Source organism: Anoplopoma fimbria, chromosome 13 (genome assembly GCF_027596085.1).
Source record: "Anoplopoma fimbria isolate UVic2021 breed Golden Eagle Sablefish chromosome 13, Afim_UVic_2022, whole genome shotgun sequence".
Classification (NCBI taxonomy): domain Eukaryota; kingdom Metazoa; phylum Chordata; class Actinopteri; order Perciformes; family Anoplopomatidae; genus Anoplopoma; species Anoplopoma fimbria.
The window spans coordinates 21,247,969-21,269,414 of record NC_072461.1 but is presented as its reverse complement, the minus strand read 5'-3'; the positions used below and the strand labels follow the sequence as shown (position 1 = coordinate 21,269,414).

At 41.9% G+C, this 21,446-nt stretch overlaps 1 protein-coding gene across 1 annotated transcript; it reads left to right on the top strand.

Annotated features, from left to right (window-relative positions):
• Positions 1–2,692: 2,692 nt before the first annotated feature.
• Positions 2,693–19,986, top strand: LOC129101497 (zinc finger protein 665-like). The gene is made up of 4 exons (XM_054611337.1): positions 2,693–2,962; positions 4,921–4,955; positions 15,707–16,694; positions 18,233–19,986. Exons 1-4 carry the CDS (start codon positions 2,791–2,793, stop codon positions 19,444–19,446), a joined length of 2,409 nt encoding a protein of 802 aa, XP_054467312.1. The 5' UTR covers positions 2,693–2,790; the 3' UTR covers positions 19,447–19,986.
• Positions 19,987–21,446: the final 1,460 nt, after the last annotated feature.

Sequence of the window (21,446 nt, the reverse complement as noted above, 5' to 3'; positions counted from 1 at the left end):
TAAAGGAGCCCATCTTTTTTTAGGAGAATAAAGGTCAATGTATAAAATTAAATCAAACCACCAACGTCTCCCATCCACCAACCCACACAAACACACACTTTTATTTATTACACACCAGTGCTACCTCTAAGTTGTGTTTCTGCAGTGGCTGGATAGGCTCATATGGGTGTGACTGACACAATACTTTAACCGGAGAGGAGGTGGCTGGATAAAACCAGCAGTCCCTAACAGACCTGTGCTTACAGGAGAGCCTGAACAGGAAATAAAGTAGAGAAGAACCCATGTAGTCACATAAGGCTTTCACACTTCTTGTCATTTCCCATTTCTATCCATAGCTTTTTTCTCTATTCCTTTACATTTCTTCATTTGGCCTACACATTTCTATTATCTGTGCTAAACAGCACTATTGGCATTATTTTGATGAGATGGATCTGTGAAATGAATTACCTTTTCCAGATTGCCAATTTGACTGGGTTTGTAGTCACTACTGTCACTCAGTTTTTTGGGAAAGTAACCCCAAATGCCAACTGGTTCCATAGGATTGTCTCAAAGCATTTTCTGACCCCTGGTGACAGGAGCCAGTATTGCACCTCCACATCCAGGCCTGCAGAAGGGCAGAAGGCTTCAACAGGATGCAATTGAGGCCCATTTAAAACACGCATGTTTCTGATGGGGTTGAAGTAAGTGAGTTGAATATTTGCTGATTTTGCAGCTTTGACATAGAGGATTTATCCTCTATGGAGCTCTGATAGTCATCTTATGTTGCTGTGAACACTTGCATATCAAAGTGCAAATTGCCAGATATCCTTGACAAATGTTGCTAAAAAGCATTCATCCTAATATGACTTACCTTTGTTATCCTTCTGTTATCTTCAGATCAATACAAATAACTTTATAAAGGATCAAAAACCCAGTAAATTTGCATTGCATCATTCTGTAATAATAGCTCTGCAGTTTTCCTCATTCCTAGACAGTCTGATGGCTCGTGGGGTACGACTGTTAACTGCTCCTGTCAGATGAAATAGTTTCGGCACACATAGATGATGTAAATGTCTGAATAATTAGCAAGTCATCATCCAAGCAACAAGGAATGGAGACAAAGGATTTCCAACTGCAACACTGCTGATTCATCTCTAACAGGAGATTCTAGTTAGAAAAAATAGATTTTACTCTCTACTGTGGGAGCTGAAAAAGTCTAGTATGTCATTGAAAATGATAAATTTGTCAACCTTAGCCTTAACAGATATAATATGTGAATTAAAAATGAACAGTTTGATGTTTCTTTTATAATTTAAACAGGTCCATTGCTTTATAATTCTACTAGATCAAGTTTAAATGCAGCTAATGCCTTTATTTGTCTGGCAGTTGACTACCTGTTGTTGAAAGCAGATGTGGGTTTGAACCCCAGACCGCCAAAGTTGTAGGTACAGTTGAATGCTCCATGCCATGCAGCTGGAGCTGCTGTTCCACCTAGCTCACTAAAATGACGAGGAAAAAACAAGTCAGAATGAGTTCATAAACAACGATTTTGAAATGTAATAATTCCACAAGCAGATTTGTCTCATTACAAACCAGATTAGCCTGTAGGCATCCTCAAATCCTATTGGTTGAATTGGAATGGGAGGGATCCCTGTGATGTTCTCGGGTTGAAATTCTGTAGGTTTCATCTGCAAAATAATTTATTATTTTGAAGAATTTATAGAAAAGTGTAACTTTTTAAATGACCTGATTTAAATGACCTGATTTAATCTTTGTATGGATCTTGGAAGATGTTATAAAAGTCCCACCCTGGATTGTATTGGAGTCGAAGTGCAGCATTAGTAGAATAAGCACACAATAAAAAAGAAAAAAATATTGTGTTCAATTTTTACACAAGTCACGGGTTACCTTTGGCAGCCAGGTAGGGTGTGAGCAAGTCTCCATAGCGACTGTTGAAGGAGCCTCTCTCCACTCCAGACGGCGGCATGTACCAGGAGTGAGGATACGTCTCATTGATGTCTGACATGAGACCATCGTTGATGTCCAAAGGGTCTGTGTAGACAAGCACACCAATGACTCCGTAGGGGGCTGCGTTGAAGGCCTGCATGAGACACACATGGCATTTGATTAACAGCACAATTTTATTAACATGATTCATTAATTTAAAACTTGTAATGAACTTATTTTAACAGCCATTTCCACCTGGAAGCATTACACTGATATTATTCTTCTACTAATGGCCATTGAACTCCATTGAAAACCTCTCTGTATGTACGCTTCAACCAACCTTATATTTTGTGCTCAAAATGTGTGCATATTCTTTTTTTCTGTTCAGTGTTGACTCATCTGGCCATTTAACTGTCAAAAAAAATACCCTTTAGCTGATAGGAAGTGGTTCAAACTGTGGTGGTACAGACTAACATGGTGTCGATTGCTGATTGGTGCACTACAAACTTTACAGTCTGTAAGGAGGAGGAGGTTTCCTTGTGTTGACTCCTACTTATTAGGGTGTTTTATACTTCAATTACTCTTTGTAAAATTCATGTATACATATGTTTCACAGTGTTATTGCTACTTTTGACTATCTGTGTAAAGTTCCTCCATCTCTTCTAATATGTTGTTCAAATTTGAAATGACTGTCTTTTTATTAAAGCGGAAATAAAAAATAACTCTCGTCCACCGTCGGAACTTATCAGTGTGACATCCAGCGGAAGTAAACAACACAAGCGCCTGTATCGTCAGCTGCTCGCACGTGTGGAGCTGGCTGTAAAAAACGATATTGTAGACGTTGCGGAGGTAATTATTCCAACAATGTCCTCAGTTGAGTCTTTGAGAGAGTTTGTCACCGAGCGACTCACTGCCGCTGCTCAAGAAATATTCGGAGTCTTTGAAAAAACTATCTTCCAGTACGAGGAAGAGGTCGACCGTCAGCGCAGACTGCTGGATGTCGTTTGGAAACCTGCAATAAAGCTACACAGGATAGGTGTGTACAACTCAATCATTTAAAAACACTAAACAGAGTCATTCTCATTCATATTTAACAAAGTAATAACTCCTACATTTCTACCTTCAAATAGGTAATTTCTTTCATTTTTAAGGTGCTATATATATATATATATATATATATATATATATATATGATATTTTTCTAAATAATTCCAGACAATAACTGATGTTCATGTGTTCGCTCAAACTAAAAGTCAAACATTTTTATTGTACCAATTAAGAGATCTTTAGTCCTACATTTGTGCATTTAAAAAGATAATTTATGAATATTTAAGTTTCTACAACAATAGTTTTATCAATAATTCCAGACAATGACTCATCCAAGTGTGTTCACGACATCTTTGACTGTACATGTAAAGAAAACCAAACATTTTTACTGTACTAATTAAGAGATCTTCAAAGTAAAAGTCCTAAGTTTTTACCGAGAAATATCAAATTTATGAATATTTAAGGTGCTATTAAAAGAGTTTTCTCAATAATTCCAGTCAATGACTACTGCATATTTGTTAAGGATATCTCTGAATATACCCTCACTGAAAATCTGACATTTTTACTGTACCAAAGAAAAGATTTTACATGGTAAAAGTCCTACATTTATACGAAAACATATCTAATAACTGAATATCTTTGGGTGCTATAAAAGGTATTTTCTCAATAATTCCAAACTGACTGATGAATACAGCGGGTAAAATAAGTATTGAACACGTCACCATTTTTCTCAGTAAATATATTTCTAAAGGTGCTATTGACATGACATTTTCACCAGATGTTGGTAACAACCCAAGTAATCCATACACACAAACAAAACAAAACAAATAAATTCAGGAATTAAGTTATGTGTAATAAAATGGAATGACACAGGGAAAAAGTATTGAACACATGAAGAAAGGGAGGTGCAAAAAGGCATGGAAAGCCAAGACACCAGTTGAAATCTATCAGTAATCAGAAAGCAATCCTGACCCTTGTAAGTGCAAATTAATATCAGCTGGTTCAGTCCCGACTGATGGCCTATAAAAAGGTGTCTCATTACCAAGGTGTCCCACAAGAAAATCTCATGATGGGTAAAAGCAAAGAGCTCTCTCAAGACCTTTGCAACCTTATTGTTGCAAAACATACTGATGGCATTGGTTACAGAAGGATTTCTAAACTTCTGAATGTTCCCGTGAGCACTGTTGGGGCCATAATCCGGAAGTGGAAAGAACATCATTTCACCATAAACAGGCCACGACCAGGTGCTCCTCGCAAGATTTCTGACAGAGGAGTGAAAAGAATTATCAGAAGAGTTGTCCAAGAGCCAAGGACCACTTGTGGAGAGCTTCCAGTGATATATCCTGGTACAAATTTAGGACTTTTACTTTAAAATATCTCGTAATTGGTACAGTAAAAATGTTCGATTTTTAGTTTGAGTGAAGTCAGAGATTTCCTGAACACATATACATCAGGTATTGTCTGGAATTATTAAGAAAAATATGCTCATAGCACCTTTATAAATTAAAGAAATGACCTATTTGAAGGTACAAATGTAAGAGTTAATACTTTGTTAAATATAATATACAATTGGTACAGTGAAAATGTTAGTCAGTCACGACATGCAGGTAACTGGGTTCCATATATTTGGCTTGTTTACATCTTATTTTGAAAACCGGAAGTTATGTCACGTTGATCCTTCCGCCAACTTCACAAAGTCAATCGCACACTCCCGATTTGGGCCGTTTGAATGTGTTTACCATGAGTGTTAGTATTATAGGTGCACTAAAATTGCAGTGTCTGCTAACTTGACCACGGAGATCCGAGAGTCTGACGAGTTGACCGCAGTTCGTCTACTGTCGTGGTATCCAGGGTGCTGGATGGCTGGTTTCATGTGATAGCACTGTTTGCATTCTCTTCTTTACCGTCAGAGTATTCTCATATTTCTTTATGCTTCTTCCCTTCCAGAGCTCCCAAATAAACATGTCTGTAAGGAGGAGGAGGTTCTCTCTGACCAGCAGCTCTGTATTCAGGAGAGGAACTCCAGTCTGGACCAAGAGGACCCAGAGCCTCCACAGATTAAAGAGGAACAGGAGGAACTCTGCACCAGTCAGGAGGGAGAGCAGCTTGAACTGAAGCAGGAGACTGAGACCTTTATGTTGACTCCTAGTTATGAGGAAAGTGTGACATCCAGCGGAAGTAAACAACACAAGCGCTTGTATTGTCAGCTGCTCGCACGTGTGGAGCTGGCTGTAAAAAACGATATTGTAGACGTTGCGGAGGTAATTATTCCAACAATGTCCTCAGTTGAGTCTTTGAGAGAGTTTGTCACCGAGCGACTCACTGCCGCTGCTCAAGAAATATTCGGAGTCTTTGAAAAAACTATCTTCCAGTACGAGGAAGAGGTCGACCGTCAGCACAGACTGTTGGATATCGTTTGGAAACCTGCAATAAAGCTACACAGGATAGGTGTGTACAACTCAATCATTTAAAAACACTAAACAGAGTCATTCCATTGAAATCAAGTTGTCTAAATAAGTACTGGTATTAATTAATGCTGCATTTACATGAATTCAGGCAGATGATAGACAGCAAATCAGAACAGGTTGGTCAAATTATAATACATGGAAATAAGATTAAGTAAATTATATTCACATAAAAATGAACCCAGTTACCTGCATCTCGTGACTGACTAACATTTTAACTGTACCAATTGTATATTATATTTTATATTCAACAATGTAATAACTCCTACATTTCTATCTTCAAATAGGTAATTTCTTTCATTTTTAAGGTGCTATGAAAATATTTTTCTAAATAATTCCAGACAATAACTGATGTTCTTGTGTTCAGGAAATCTCTGACTCCGCTCAAACTAAAAGTCAAAATTTTTTGCTGTACCAATTTAGAGATCTTTAAAGTAAAAGTCGTACATTTTTGCATTTAAAAAGATCATTTATGAATATTTAAGTTGCTACAACAATAGTTTTATCAATAATTCCAGACAATGACTTATCCGAGTGTGTTCACGACATCTTTGACTATACTGTCAGTGAGTCAGTATCCAACAGATGGGAGAAGAATCCTGCTGAGATTCCATCCATCCATTTCCTTCCGCTTATCCGGGGCCGGGTCGCGGGGGCAGCAAGCTAAGGAGGGTCTTCCAGACGTCCTTCTCCCCGGCAACACTTTCCAACTCCTCCTGGGGAACCCAGAGGCGTTCCCAGGCCAGACGAGATATATAATCTCTCCAGCGTGTTCTGGGTCTACCCCGGGGCCTCTTACCAGTTGGATGTGCCTGGAAAACCTCTAAAGGGAGGCGTCCAGGAGGCATCCTGATCAGATGCCCGAGCCACCTCAGCTGGCCCCTTTCGACGCGAAGGAGCAGCGGCTCTACTCCGAGCTCCCTCCGGATGTCTGAGCTCCTCACCCTATCTCAAAGGCTGAGCCCAGCCACCCTACTAAGGAAGCTCATTTCGGCCGCTTGTATTCGCAATCTCATTCTTTCGGTCACTACCCAAAGCTCATGACCATAGGTGAGGGTTGGAACGTAGATGGACTGGTAAATCGAGAGCTTTGCCTTACGGCTCAGCTCCTTCTTCACCAAAACGGTCCGGTACAACGCCTGCATCACTGCTGACGCTGCACCGAACCGCCTGTCCATCTCCCGCTCCATTTTACCCTCACTCGTGAATAAGATCCCGAGATACTTGAACTCCCTCGCTTGGGGCAGTGACTCACTCCCAACCCAGAGGGTGCAATCCACCGTTTTCCGGAAGAGAACCATGGCCTCAGACTTGGAGGTACTGACTCTCATCCCGACCGCTTCACACTCGGCCCAGTCCGTGCTGAAGGTCACGTTCTGAAGAAGCCAACAGAACCACATCATCTGCAAAAAGCAGGGATGCGATTCTGAGGTCCCCAAACCGGAAACTCTCCTCCCCCGGCTGCGCCTTGAAATCCTGTCCATGAAAATCACAAACAGGATTGGTGACAATGGGCAGCCCTGGCGGAGGCCAACACGCACTGGGAACAAGCTCGACTTTGTGCCGAGTATCCGGACACAGCTCTCACTTTGGTCATACAAGGACCGAATGGCTCGTAGTAACGAACCAGGTGCAGCGGGGTGTGATGTCATTTCGCCGTGCGAGCAGAGGTTTACCCCATATTCCCGCAGTACCCCCGACAGGACTCCCCGAGGGACACGGTCGAAGGCCTTCTCCAAGTCCACAAAACACATGTAGACTGGATGAGCAAACTCCCATGCACCCTCCAACAGACCTGCAAGGGTAAAGAGTTGGTCCGCTGTTCCACGTCCAGGACGGAATCCGCATTGCTCCTCCTGAATCTGAGGTTCGACAATCGGACGGAGCCTCCTTTCCATTACCCTGGAGTAAACTTTCCCGGGGAGGCTGAGCAGTGTGATACCCCTATAATTGGAGCACACTCTCCGGTCCCCCTTTTTGAAAATGGGAACCACCACCCCGGTCTGCCACTCCACAGGCACTGTACCCGACTTCCACGCGACAGTGAAGAGACGTGTCAACCAAGACAGCCCAACAATGTCCAGAGCGTTTAGCATCTCCGGTCGAATCTCATCCACTCCTGGCGCTTTGCCGCTGAAGAGCTTTTTAACTACCTCAACGACCTCCGCCAGGCATATGGACGAGTCTTCCCCTGAGTCTTCAGACTCTGCCTCTTCCACAGAGGACATGTTGGTCGGGTTCAGGAGTTCCTCAAAGTGTTCTTTCCACCGCTCGACAATATCCCCAGTCCGGGTCTGCAGTTCTCCCCCCCTGCTGAGCACAGCCTGAGAAAAGCCCTGTTTCCCCTTTCTGAGTCGTGTCACGGTTTGCCAGAACTTCCTTGAGGCCATTCGAATGTCCTTCTCCATGGCCTCGCCGAACTCCTCCCACACCCGGGTTTTTGCCTCAGCAACCGCCGCAGCTGCAGCCCTTCTGGCCAACCGGTACCTGCCTGCTGATTCAGGAGACCCCTCGGCCAACCAAGCCCGAAAGGCCTCCTTCTTCAGCTTGACGGCCTCCTTCACCGCTGGTGTCCACCAGCGGGTTCTTGGATTGCCGCCACGACAGGCACCGATCGCCTTCCGACCACAACTCCTAGCAGCAGCTTCCACAATGGAGGATTTGAACATGGCCCACTCGGATTCCATGTCCCCAGCCTCCCCGGGATGCACGAGAAATTATTCCGGAGGTGGGAGTTGAAGACCTTGCGGACAGGATCCTCAGCCAGACGTTCCCAGTTCACCCTCACTACACATTTACCGGGTCTGTCCGGCAGCCTCCCCCGCCACCTGATCCAACTCACCACCAGGTGGTGATCAGTTGACAGCTCTGCTCCTCTCTTCACCCGAGTGTCCAAGACATACGGCCGCAGGTCTGATGACACAACTACAAAGTCGATCATAGACCTTTGGCCTAAGGTGTTCTGGTACCAAGTACACTTATGAACCTCCCTATGCTCAAACATGGTGTTTGTTATGGACAGTCCATGACTAGCACAGAAGTCCAACAACAAAGCACCACTCGGGTTCAGATCGGGCAGGCCGTTCCTCCCAATCACACCCCTCCAGGTTTCTCCATCGTTACCCACGTAAGCGTTGAAGTCTCCCAGAAGAACTATGGAGTCCCCTGGGTGGCGCCCTTTCCAGAACACCACCCAAGGACTCCAAGAAGGCCGCGTACTCCGAACTGCCGTTTGGTGCATAGGCACAAACAACAGTCAGAGACTTTCCTCTTGCGATTCCCTGTCGCAGAGAGGCGACCCTCTCGTTCTCCGGGGAGAACTCCAGAACAGCGGCGCTCAGCCGGGGGCTTGTGAGTATCCCCACACCCGCCCGGCGCCTCTCACCCTGGGCAACTCCGGAAAAGGAAAAAGTCCAGCCCCTCTCCAGGAGTTTGGTTCCAGAACCGGTGCTATGCGTGGAGGTGAGACCAACTATATCTAGTTGGTAGCGTTCCACCTCCCGCACCAGCTCCGGTTCCTTCCCCGCCAGAGAGGTGACATTCCACGTCCCTAGAGCTAGTCTGTGATGCCGGGGGTCAGCACACATTGCACCCGACCCCAATGCCTATCCCTGCGGGTGGTGGGCCCATAGGGTGGCGGCACGATGTAGCTTTTTTGGGCTGGGCCCCATGTGCCAAGGCCCAGCCACCAGACGCTCGCCGGCGAGCTCACCTACTGGGTCTGGCTCCAGGAGGGTGCCCCGGTTTCCCTTTTCCGGGCGAGGTGCCACTACCTTGCATCGTCCGATTCATTGAGGTTTTGTGAATCGCTCTTAGTCTGACCCCTCCCCCGAGACCACTTTGCCTTGGGAGACCCTACCAGGAGCTATTGCCCCCGACAACACAGCTCTCAGGATCACTGGGGCACACAAACCCCTCCACCACGATAAGGTGGCGATTCATTACATTACATTACAGTCATTTAGCAGACGCTTTTATCCAAAGCGACTTACAGGAAGTGTATTCAACATAGGTATTCAAGAGAACTACTAGTCACCAGAAGTCATAAGTGCATCTCCTTTCTTAAACAAGCATCAACCAGAGCAAAAGTATAGTGCAGAGGCAAATTACTACGAAAACAATAATTGCAACAGACTAATACGAATATAATAAGTGCTACAAACTACTACGAATAGGATAAGTGCAGTAAACGAATATGAATTCAATAAGTGCAGCGAACTGATACGAATACAGTGAGTGCAACAACTAATACGAATACAATAAGTGCTACGAGGAAGGCTCAGGGTAGTGCTTCTTGAAGAGGTGAGTTTTCAGCCTGCGCCAAAAGATGGGCAGCGACTCTGCTGTCCTGACGTCAGTGGGGAGTTCATTCCACCACTGAGGGGCCAGGACAGAAAAAAGCTGTGACCGGGTGGATCGGCCGCAGGGACCTCTGAGCGACGGGGCAACCAGTCGCCCCCGAGGCAGCAGAGCGAAGTGGTCGGGTGGGGGTGTAGGGCTTGACCAATGTCTGGAGATAGGAAGGAGCTGTTCCTTTCACTGCCCTGTAGGCTAGCACCAGAGTCTTAAACTGGATGCGAGCTCTTACAGGGAGCCAGTGTAGAGAACGGAGAAGGGAAGTTGTGTGGGAGAACTTGGGGCGATTGAACACCAGACGTGCTGCAGCTTTCTGAACAAGCTCCAGAGGTCTGATGGCCGACGCCGGGGCTCCGGCAAGTAGTGAGTTGCAGTAGTCCAGGCGGGAGATGACCAGAGCCTGGATGAGCACCTGCACCGTCTCCTCAGTGAGGAAGGGGCGAATCCTCCTGATGTTGTAGAGGAGGAATCTGCAGAAGCGTGTGACCTATGCAATGTTTGCTGAGAACGACAGTTGGTCGTCCAGGGTCACACCCAGATTCCTCACAGTCCGAGTTGGCGTCACCACGGCATCATCAATGGTGATGGACAGGTCTCGGTGCGGGCAACCCTTCCCCGGGAGGAACAGTAGCTCGGTTTTGTCCAGGTTGAGCTTCAGGTGGTGTGTCGCCATCCACTTCGAGATGTCAGCCAAGCACGCAGCAATGCGTGCCTCCAGTTGGGTGTCACCGGGAGGAAATGACAAGACCAGCTGGGTGTCATCGGCATAACAATGGTAAGAGAAGTCATGCGAGAAATAACAGAACCCAGAGATGTTGTGTAGAGCGAGAAGAGAAGGGGGCCCAGAACTGAACCTTGTGGAACCCCCTTAGTCAGCATGCGTGGTTCCGACACGGCCCCCCTCCATGTCACCTGGTAGGATCGGCCTGTCGGGTAGGATGCAAACAGGGAGAGTGCAGAGCCTGAGACGCCCATCTCCGCGAGGGTGGAGAGGAGGATCTGGTGGTTCACCGTGTCAAACACCGCTGACAGGTCCAGGAGAATCAGGACAGAGGAGAGAGAGTTCGCTCTCGCGGTGTGAAGCGACTCTGTCACCGCAAGGAGGGCCGTCTCTGACGAGTGACCCACCTTGAACCCGGACTGGTGGGGGTCCAAGAGGTTGTTCTGATGGAGGTGGAGGTAGGAAGACAGGTGGAGGTAGGAAGACAATATTCATTGGAGGAGTTTTGACTATACTTGTAAAGAAAATCAAACATTTTTACTGTACTAATTAAGAGATCTTAAAAGTAAAAGTCCTACATTTTTTCCGAGAAATATGAAATAACTGAATATTTGAGGTGCTATAAAAAGTATTTACTCAATAATTCCAGATAATGACTGATATATTTCTTTTCTGGACATCTTTAACTCCACCCATAAAGAAAATCAAACGTTTTTACTGTACCAATTAAGAGATCTTTCAAAGTAAAGGTCCTACATTTGTGCACTAAAAAAGCAAGTTTCTGAATATTTAAGGTGCTATTAAAAGAGTTTTCTCAATAATTCCAAACAATGACTGATGTATACAGCGGGTAAAATAAGTATTGAACACGTCACCATTTTTCTCAGTAAATGTATTTCTAAAGGTGCTGTTGACATGAAATTTTCTCCAGATGTTGGTAACAACCCAAGTAATCCATACATACAAAGGAAACAAAACAAATAAGTTCAGAAATTAAGTTATGTGTAATAGAATGGAATGACACAGGGGAAAAGTATTGAACACGCTTACTGAAATTTATTTAATACTTCGTACAAAAAGCCTTTGTTGGTAATGACAGCTTCAAGATGCCTCCTGTATGGAGAAACTAGTTGCATGCATTGCTCAGGTGATTAATAAAATGGAATGACGGGAAAAGTATTGAACACATGAAGAAAGGGAGGTGCAAAAAGGCATGGAAAGCCAAGACACCAGCTGAAATATATCAGTAATTAGAAAGCAATCCTGACCCTTGTAAGTGCAAATTAATATCAGCTGGTTCAGTCCCAACTGATGGCCTATAAAAAGGTGTCTCATTACCAAGGTGTCACACAAGAAACATCTCATGATGGGTAAAAGCAAAGAGCTCTCTCAAGACCTTTGCAACCTTATTGTTGTAAAACATACTGATGGCATTGGTTACAGAAGGATTTCTAAACTTCTGAATGTTCCCGTGAGCACTGTTGGGGCCATAATCCGGAAGTGGAAAGAACATAATTTCACCATAAACCGGCCACGACCAGGTGCTCCTCGCAAGATTTCTGACAGAGGAGTGAAAAGAATTATCAGAAGAGTTGTCCAAGAGCCAAGGACCACTTGTGGAGAGCTTTAGAAAGACCTGGAATTAGCAGGTACAATTGTTTCAAAGAAAACAATAAGTAATGCACTCAACCGCCGTGGCCTGTATGCACGCTCACCACGCAAGACTCCAGAAAAAGCATGTTGAAGCTCGTTTAAAGTTTGCTGCACAACATTTAGACAAGCCTGTGAGATACTGGGAGAATATAGTCTGGTCAGATGAGACCAAAATTGAACTCTTTGGATGCCATAATACACACCATGTTTGGAGGTCAAATGGCATTGCACATCACCCCAAAAACACATCATGGTGTGGGGCTGTTTTTCAGAGTACGGCACTGGCAAACTTCATCTAATTGAAGGAAGGATGAATGGAAAAATGTACCGAGACATTCTTGATAAAAATCTGCTGCCATCTTACAGGATGATGAAGATCAAACGAGGGTGGACATTTCAGCAAGACAATGATCCCAAACACACAGTCAAGGAAACTCTCAATTGGTTTCAGAGAAAGAAAATAAAGCTGCTAGAATGGCCCAGCCAATCACCTGACTTGAATCCAATAGAAAATCTATGGAAAGAACTAAAGATCAGAGTTCATAGAAGAGGCCCACGGAACCGTCAAGATTTGAAGACTGTTTGTGTGGAAGAATGGGCCAAAATCACACCTGAGCAATGCATGCGACTAGTTTCTCCATACAGGAGGCGTCTTGAAGCTGTCATTACCAACAAAGGCTTTTTGTACGAAGTATTAAATAAATTTCAGTAAGCGTGTTCAATACTTTTTCCCTGTGTCATTCCATTCTATTACACATAACTTAATTTCTGAACGTATTTGTTTTGTTTTGTTTGTATGTATGGATTACTTGGGTTGTTACCAACATCTGGTGAAAATTTCATGTCAATAGCACCTTTAGAAATGTTTACTGAGAAAAATGGTGACGTGTTCAATACTTATTTTACCCGCTGTATGTGTTCAGAACATCTGACTGCACTTATACAAAAAATGTTTACTGTACAAAGTGAGAGATCTTTCAAAGTAAAAGTCCTACACTTATACCGAGAAATATCCAATATTAATAAAAAGACTTGCCTCAATCATTCCAGAATAAGACTGATTCACATCTATACAAGATATCTCTGACTACACCCAAACTGAAAGTCAAACATTTTTACTGTACAAATTCAGCGATTTTTCAAAGTAAAAGTCTTACATTTGTACCGAGAAATATCTTATGAGTGAAAATTTGAGGTGCTACAAACATGTTAATAATAATTCCAGACAATGGAATTTAGTCAGAAATTTCGAACATGGTTTTATAATTCAAAGAAAGAGATTCAAACTGTTTCTTCTTGACTGGAGTTGCTGTCTGTCAATAATGATTCCACGAAAAGTCAGTTTTTTTTCTCTGCTACCCTTTTACCTTTTTATTTTGCAAGTGTTTTAATTGCTGCGTTCAATTTTTTTTATTTCATCATTGGTGTAGTCAGAGATGTCCTGAACAAAAATGAATGTCATTATCAAGAATTATCAAGGAAATAATTTTTATAGCATCTCAAATATTCTTAAATTGGGACTTCTACCATTGTAATATCTTTAAATTAGAACATTAAAACTGTTTGACTTTTTGTAAGCCTGTTGACAGAGAAGTCCTGAACACAACTCTGGAAATATTAAGAAAAAGTTATTTAATAAACACCTCAAGTATTCAGAAATGAGATATTTGAAGTTAGAAATGAAGGACTTTGGTACAGTAAAAATCTTTGATTTTCAGTAAAGGTGAAGTCTGAGACGTACTGAACACATATGCATTGGTCATTGTCTGGAATTATTGAGATAAGTATTTTTATATCACCTCAATTTTTCAGTTTTTAGATATTTCTCGGCACAGATGTAGGACTTTTAATTTGGAAAATCTTTAAATTGGTACAGTAAAATGTTTTGATTTTACATATCGGTTGAGTCAGAGATGTCCTCAAAAGAAATATATCAGTCATTGTCTGGAATTTCTGAGAACATACTTTTTAGAGCACCTTAAATATTCAGTTATTAGATATTTCTCCATTCAAATTTAGGACTTTACCTTTGAAAGATCTTGTAATTTGTACAGTAAAAAGGTTTGATTTTCTTAACAAGTATAGTCAAAGATGTCCTGAACACATAAGGATCTGTCATTGACTGGAATTATTGAGAATATTTTTTTCTAGCACCTTAAATATATGGAAATTAGCCTTTTTAAATGCACAAATATAGGACTTTTAATTGGAAAGATCTTCTAATTGCTACAGTAAAAATGTTTGATTTTCTGTATGGGTGGAGTTATAGATCTCCTGAGCAGATGTGAATCAGTCTTATTCTGGAACTATTGAGATAAGTTATTTGGATTTTCGATATGGGTGTAGTCAGATATGTCCTGAAAAGAAATGTACAGTCATTGTCTGGAATTATTGAGAAAACTAATTTTATAGAACCTAAAATATCAGTTATTACATATTTCTCAGTTCAAATGTAGGACTTTTACTTTGAAAGATCTTGAAAGAGTTTTTTTTTTTGTATAAGTGTAGTCAGAGCTGTCCTGAACACATATTAAGTAGTCATTGTCTGGAATTATTCAGAAAATTATTTTAATATCACTTATAATATTCAGAAGTTAGTTTTTGGAATGTACAAATTCAGGTCTTTTACTTTTGAATATATCTTAATTGGTAAAGTAAAAATGATTGATCTTTCTGTACAAGTTTAGTCAGATGTCCTGAACACGTATACATCATTCATTGGTTGGAATTATTGAGAAACTTTATTTAGAGCCCTGAAATAAAAAATTTTTTTAAAAAAAGTTTGATTTTCAGTATGGTTGGAGCTAGAGATGTCCTGAAAATAAATATATCAGTCATTATCTGGAATTAATCAATTATCAATTATCAATTATTTGATATATCCTGGTACAATTTTAGGACTTTTACTTTAAAATATCTCGTAATTGGTACAGTAAAAATGTTCGATTTTTAGTTTGAGTGAAGTCAGAGATTTCCTGAACACATATACACCAGGTATTGTCTGGAATTATTAAGAAAAATATGCTCATAGCACGTTATAAATTAAAGAAATTACCTATTTGATGGTACAAATGTAAGAGTTAATACTTTGTTAAATATAATATACAATTGGTACAGTGAAAATGTTAGTCAGTCACGACATGCAGGTAACTGGGTTCATTTTTGATGTGAATGAAATAAAATTAATCTTATTTCCATATATTTGTACATACGCTTTGTTTACATCTTATTTTGAAAACTGGAAGTTATGTCACGTTGATCCTTCCGCCAACTTCACAAAGTCAATCGCACGCTCCCGATCTGGGAAGTTTGAATGCGTTTACCATGAGTAATTGCAGTGTCTGCTAACTTGACCACGGAGATCCGAGAGTCTGACGAGTTGACCGCAGTTCGTCTACTGTCGTGGTATCCAGGGTGCTGGATGCCTGGTTTCATGTGATAGCACTGTTTGCATTCTCTTCTTTACCATCAGAGTATTCTCATATTTCTTTATGCTTCTTCCCTTCCAGAGCTCCCAAAGCAACATGTCTGTAAGGAGGAGGAGGTTCTCTCTGACCAGCAGCTCTGTATTCAGGAGAGGAACTCCAGTCTGGACCAAGAGGACCCAGAGCCTCCACAGATTAAAGAGGAACAGGAGGAACCCTGCACCAGTCAGGAGGGAGAGCAGCTTGAACTGAAGCAGGAGACTGAGACCTTTATGTTGACTCCTAGTTATGAGGAAAGTGACCACGGTAAAGATCAGACTCTGTACATAAGTATCGATGAAAATCAGAGCGTGGTGGAAGAAACACCTCTAGGCTACACTTCAGTTGAAAGCTCTGTAGTACCGGAACCAAACGAAGACCACCAGCTCCTCTCACACAACTCTCATGCAGATAAAGGCCAAGATCAGAAAGGAGGCAAGCATGGATACTCTGAATCCACTAGTAATGCAGAGCCAAAACCGTTATTCCAGTGTGACACATGTGCAAAAGAATTCAAGTTTCAGTCTCATTTTTACAGACATCTGAGAACACACACAGGTGAGAAGCCACATTCTTGCAAAACATGTGGGACACGATTCAGTCAGAAAGCAACATTGAAACTTCATATGAAGATCCACTCAGGTGAGAAGCCACATTCTTGCAACGTCTGTGGGAAACGATTCAGTCAGACAGCAACATTGAAACTTCATATGAAAATCCACACAGGTGAGAAGCCACATTCTTGCAACGTCTGTGGGAAACGATTCAGTCAGACAGCAACATTGAAACTTCATATGAAAATCCACACAGGTGAGAAGCCACATTCTTGCAACGTATGTGGGAAACGATTCAGTCAGAAAACAACATTGAAACTTCATATGAAGATCCACACAGGTGAGAAGCCACATTCTTGCAACGTATTTGGGAAACGATTCAGTCAGAAAGCAACATTGAAACTTCATATGAAAATCCACACAGGTGAGAAGCCACATTCTTGCAACGTATGTGGGAAACGATTCAGTCAGAAAGCAACATTGAAAATCCACATGAGAACACACACAGGTGAGAAGCCATATTCTTGTAACGTATGTGGGGAAACGATTCAGTCAGAAATCAGCAGTGAACTTTCATATGAAAATCCACACAGGTGAGAAGCCGTATTCTTGCAAAACCTGTGGAAAAGATTTTCGACGTAATAGTCACTTGATGAACCACATGATAACACACACAGGTGGCATCTTGAAGCCACATTCTTGCAAAACATGTGGAAACACTTTTCAAATGAATGGTAACTTGGTGGTCCAAATGAGAACACACACAGGTGAAAAGGCATTGTCTTGTGAAACCTGTAGAAAAGATTTTCGAAATAACAGTAACTTATTGTATCACACGAGAAGAGCCCACAACGGGGAGAAACCGTTCATCTGCAAGACCTGCGGGAACAGATACTTCACGGCGTTTCAATTGTCAAGGCATGTAAGATTGCATACAGACAAGTAGCCTTGTATTTGGAAAATACATGGGAGCTCACTCAGTTCTTGAGTACATAATTACTGCAAATGTTAGACCAATTTGATTTTTCTTTTGGTTTTAGAATTGGTATATACTTCAGTAATATGAATGGATTGTGAACACAGATGTTTAGGCTGAGAAACACTCTCTGTATTGTTGAGTCAGTTATGTTGTCATCACTACAATGAGACAACTTTTCTTTTTTTGTCTATAATGTGTCATTTATTTTATAATTTTGTGTTTTGGATTTTATAGGTGGCACAGAAATAGAAATTGTAGATGGAGTGCTACATTGTGCTGTCAAAAATCAGCCTCTACAATAGTAATGAAAAGTGAATGAATTGTAATGATCAGTGCTCAAAGGGAAGTGAGCAATGAAACAGTGTTTTTCGATCTCTTGTATGTATTCTAACAATAAAACTTCATGAGGTGATGAGGTAAGAATTCATGATTCACACTGAGGTCTCAAACTTTAATTATATTCCGTTCATCAAAGCTGCAGATGTGTTTCACTCACATCAAGAGTAAAAACAGTCATTGTGAAGAAGTGTCCTTTTACGAGTGTCTAAATACGTACTGGTATTAATTAATGCTGCATTTTCATGAATTCAAGTAGATGGTAAAGAGCAAATCAGAACAGGTTGGTAAAATTAGGTGAGGCAGGCAGAGAATACCGGATACGGTACACTTGCCTTCCAAAGTTAATATATTTTAACTTTTTGCAATCATCAAAGAGGATATATTTAATACAATTATTCCCTGTCAGTTGTGTAATTTATATTTTTAGGGAATTTACCGTTATATAACAAGATAGTTGTGCTTCCCCTTGTTATTCTATTGCAAAAAAGTAACTAATGTGAGGGAGCTACGTAACATCTGTTTGCAAATTCAGATGGCAATAAGTTAAAATATTTTATCCAAGACCGATGTTATTCTCTTCCGGGTTCACCTAATTTTACCGTCGTGTCCTCGTCTACTGTCGTGGTATCCAGTGTGCTGTATGCCTGGTTTCATGTGATTGCACTGTTTGCATTCTCTTCTTCACCATCAGAGTATTCTCATATTTATTTTGGTGTCTTCCCTTCCAGAGCTCCCAAAGCAACATGTCTGTAAGGAGGAGGAGGTTCTCTCTGACCAGCAGCTCTGTATTCAGGAGAGGAACTCCAGTCTGGACCAAGAGGACCCAGAGCCTCCACAGATTAAAGAGGAACAGGAGGAACCCTGCATCAGTCAGGAGGGAGAGCAGCTTGAAGTGAAGCAGGAGACTGAGACCTTTATGTTGACTCCTAGTTATGAGGAAAGTGACCACACTAAAGATCAGACTCTGTACATGAGTATCGATGAAAATCAGAGTGTGGTGGAAGAAACACCTCTAGGCAACACTTCAGTTGAAAGTTCTGTAGTACAGGAACCAAACGAGGACCACCAGCTCCTCTCACACAACTCTCATGCAGATAAAAGCCAAGATCAGAAAGGAGGCAAGCATGGATACTCTGAATCCACTAGTAATGCAGTGCTTAAACCGTTATTCCAGTGCGACACATGTGGGAAAGAATTCAAGTTGAAGTATAATTTTTACAGACATCTGAGAATCCACACAGGTGAGAAGCCATATTCTTGCAACGTATGTGGGAAACGATTCAGTCAAAAATCAGCATTGACCTTTCATATGAAAATCCACACAGAGGAGAACTTCAAGCCATATTCTTGCAAAACATGTGGAAAAGATTTTCGACTTAATAGTTACTTGGTCAACCACATGAGAACACACACAGGTGAGAAGTTGTATTCTTGCAAAACCTGTGGAAAAGATTTTGGACGTAACATTCAGTTGGTGAACCACATGAGATCACACACACGTGAGAACTTGAAGCCACGTTCTTGCAAAACATGTGGAAAAGAATTTCGAACGCATAGTAACTTGGTGCGCCACATGAGAACACACACAGGTGAGAAGCCATATTCTTGCATCGAATGTGGGAAACGATTCAGTCAGAAATCAGCATTGAAAGGTCATATGAACATCCACACAGGTGAGAACTTGAAGCCACATTCTTGCAAAAAATGTGGAAACACTTTTCGGACGAATAGTAACTTGGTGGTCCACATGAGAACACACACAGGTGAAAAGCCATATTCTTGCGAAACCTGTGGAAAAGATTTTCGACATAGCAATGTCTTATTGGTTCACACGAGAAGAGCCCACAACGGGGAGAAACCGTTCATCTGCAAGACCTGCGGGAACAGATACTTAGCTGCGTTTCAATTGGCAAGGCATGTAAGATGGCATACAGACAAGTAGCCTTGTAGTTGGAAGATACATGGGAGCTAATTTAGTTCTTGAGTTAATAATTCCTGTAAATGTTTGACCAATTTGATTTTTCTTTTGGTTTTAGAATTGGTATATACTTCAGTAATATGAAGGGATTGTGAACACAGATGTTTAGGCTGAGAAACACTCTGTATTGTTGAGTCAGTTATGTTGTCACTACAATGAGACAACTTTTCTTTTTTGTCTACAATGTGTCATTTATTTTATATTTTTATGTTTTGGATTTTATAGATGGCACAGAAATAAAAATTGTAGATGGAGTGCTACATGTTGCTGTCAAAAATCAGCCTCTACAATAGTAATGAAAAGTGAATGAATTGTAATGATCAGTGCTCAAAGGGAAGTGAGCAATGTAACAGTGTTTTTCGATCTCATGTACAGTGGTTACGGGAAGTATTCAGACCCCTTTAAATTTTTCACCCTTTGTTTCATTGCAGCCATTTGCTAAAATCGAAAAAGTTCATTTTTTTTCACATTAATGTACACTCAGCAACCCATCTTGACAGAAAAAACCAGAAATGTAGAAATTTTTGCAAATTTATTAAAAAAGAAAAACTGAAATATCACATGGTCATAAGTATTCAGACCCTTTGCTCAGTATTGAGTAGAATTACCCTTTTGAGCTAGTACAGCCATGAGTCTTCTTGGGAATGATGCAACAAGTGTCTCACACCTGGATTTGGGGATCCTCTGCCATTCTTCCTTGCAGATCCTCTCCAGTTCTGTCAGGTTGGATGGTGAACGTTGGTGGACAGCCATTTTCAGGTCTCTCCAGAGATGCTCAATTGGGTTTAGGTCAGGGCTCTGGCTGGGCCAGTCAAGAATGGTCACAGACTTGTTCCGAAGCCACTCCTTTGTTATTTTAGCTGTGTGCTTCGGGTCATTGTCTTGTTGGAAGGTGAACCTTCGGCCCAGTCTGAGGTCCTGAGCACTCTGGAGGAGGTTTTCTTCCAGGATATCTCTGTACTTGGCCGCATTCATCTTTCCTTCAATTGCAACCAGTCGTCCTGTCCCTGCAGCTGAAAAACACCCCCATAGCATGATGCTGCCACCACCATGTTTCACTGTTGGGATTGTATTGGGCAGGTGATGAGCAGTGCCTGGTTTTCTCCACACATACCGCTTAGAATTAACGCCAAAAAGTTCAATCTTGGTCTCATCAGACCAGAGAATCTTATTTCTCATAGTTTGGGAGTCCTCCATGTGTTTTTTGGCAAACTCTATGCGGGCTTTCATATGTCTTGCACTGAGGAGAGGCTTCCGTCGGGCCACTCTGCCATAAAGCCCCGACTGGTGGAGGGCTGCAGTGATAGTTGACTTTGTGGAACTTTCTCCCATCTCCCTACTGCATCTCTGGAGCTCAGCCACAGTGATCTTTGGGTTCTTCTTTACCTCTCTCACCAAGGCTCTTCTCCCACGATTGCTCAGTTTGGCTGGACGGCCAGGTCTAGGAAGAGTTCTGGTCATCCCATACTTCTTCCATTTAAGGATTATGGAGGCCACTGTGCTCTTAGGAACCTTGAGTGCTGCAGAAATTATTTTGTAACCTTGGCCAGATCTGTGCCTTGCCACAATTCTGTCTCTGAGCTCCTTGGGCAGTTCCTTCGACCTCATGATTCTCATTTGTTCTGACATGCACTGTGAGCTGTAAGGTCTTATATAGACAGGTGTGTGCCTTTCCTAATCAAGTCCAATCAGTTTAATTAAACACAGTTGGACTCCAATGAAGGAGTAGAACCATCTCAAGGAGGATCAGAAGAAATGGACAGCATGTGAGTTAAATATGAGTGTCACAGCAAAGGGTCTGAATACTTATGACCATGTGATATTTCAGTTTTTCTTTTTTAATAAATTTGCAAAAATTTCTACATTTCTGTTTTTTTCTGTCAAGATGGGTTGTTGAGTGTACATTAATGCGAAAGAAAAATGAACTTTTTCGATTTTAGCAAATGGCTGCAATGAAACAAAGA

Coding starts and splice junctions, on each gene's coding strand:
- LOC129101497 (XM_054611337.1), top strand. CDS start 2,791: ATGTCCTCAGTTGAGTCTTTGAGAGAGTTTGTCACCGAGCGACTCACT. Junction 2,963..4,920: donor AATAAAGCTACACAGGATAG/GTGTGTACAACT, acceptor CTTCCCTTCCAG/AGCTCCCAAATAAACATGTC. Junction 4,956..15,706: donor ATGTCTGTAAGGAGGAGGAG/GTTCTCTCTGAC, acceptor GTCTGTAAGGAG/GAGGAGGTTCTCTCTGACCA.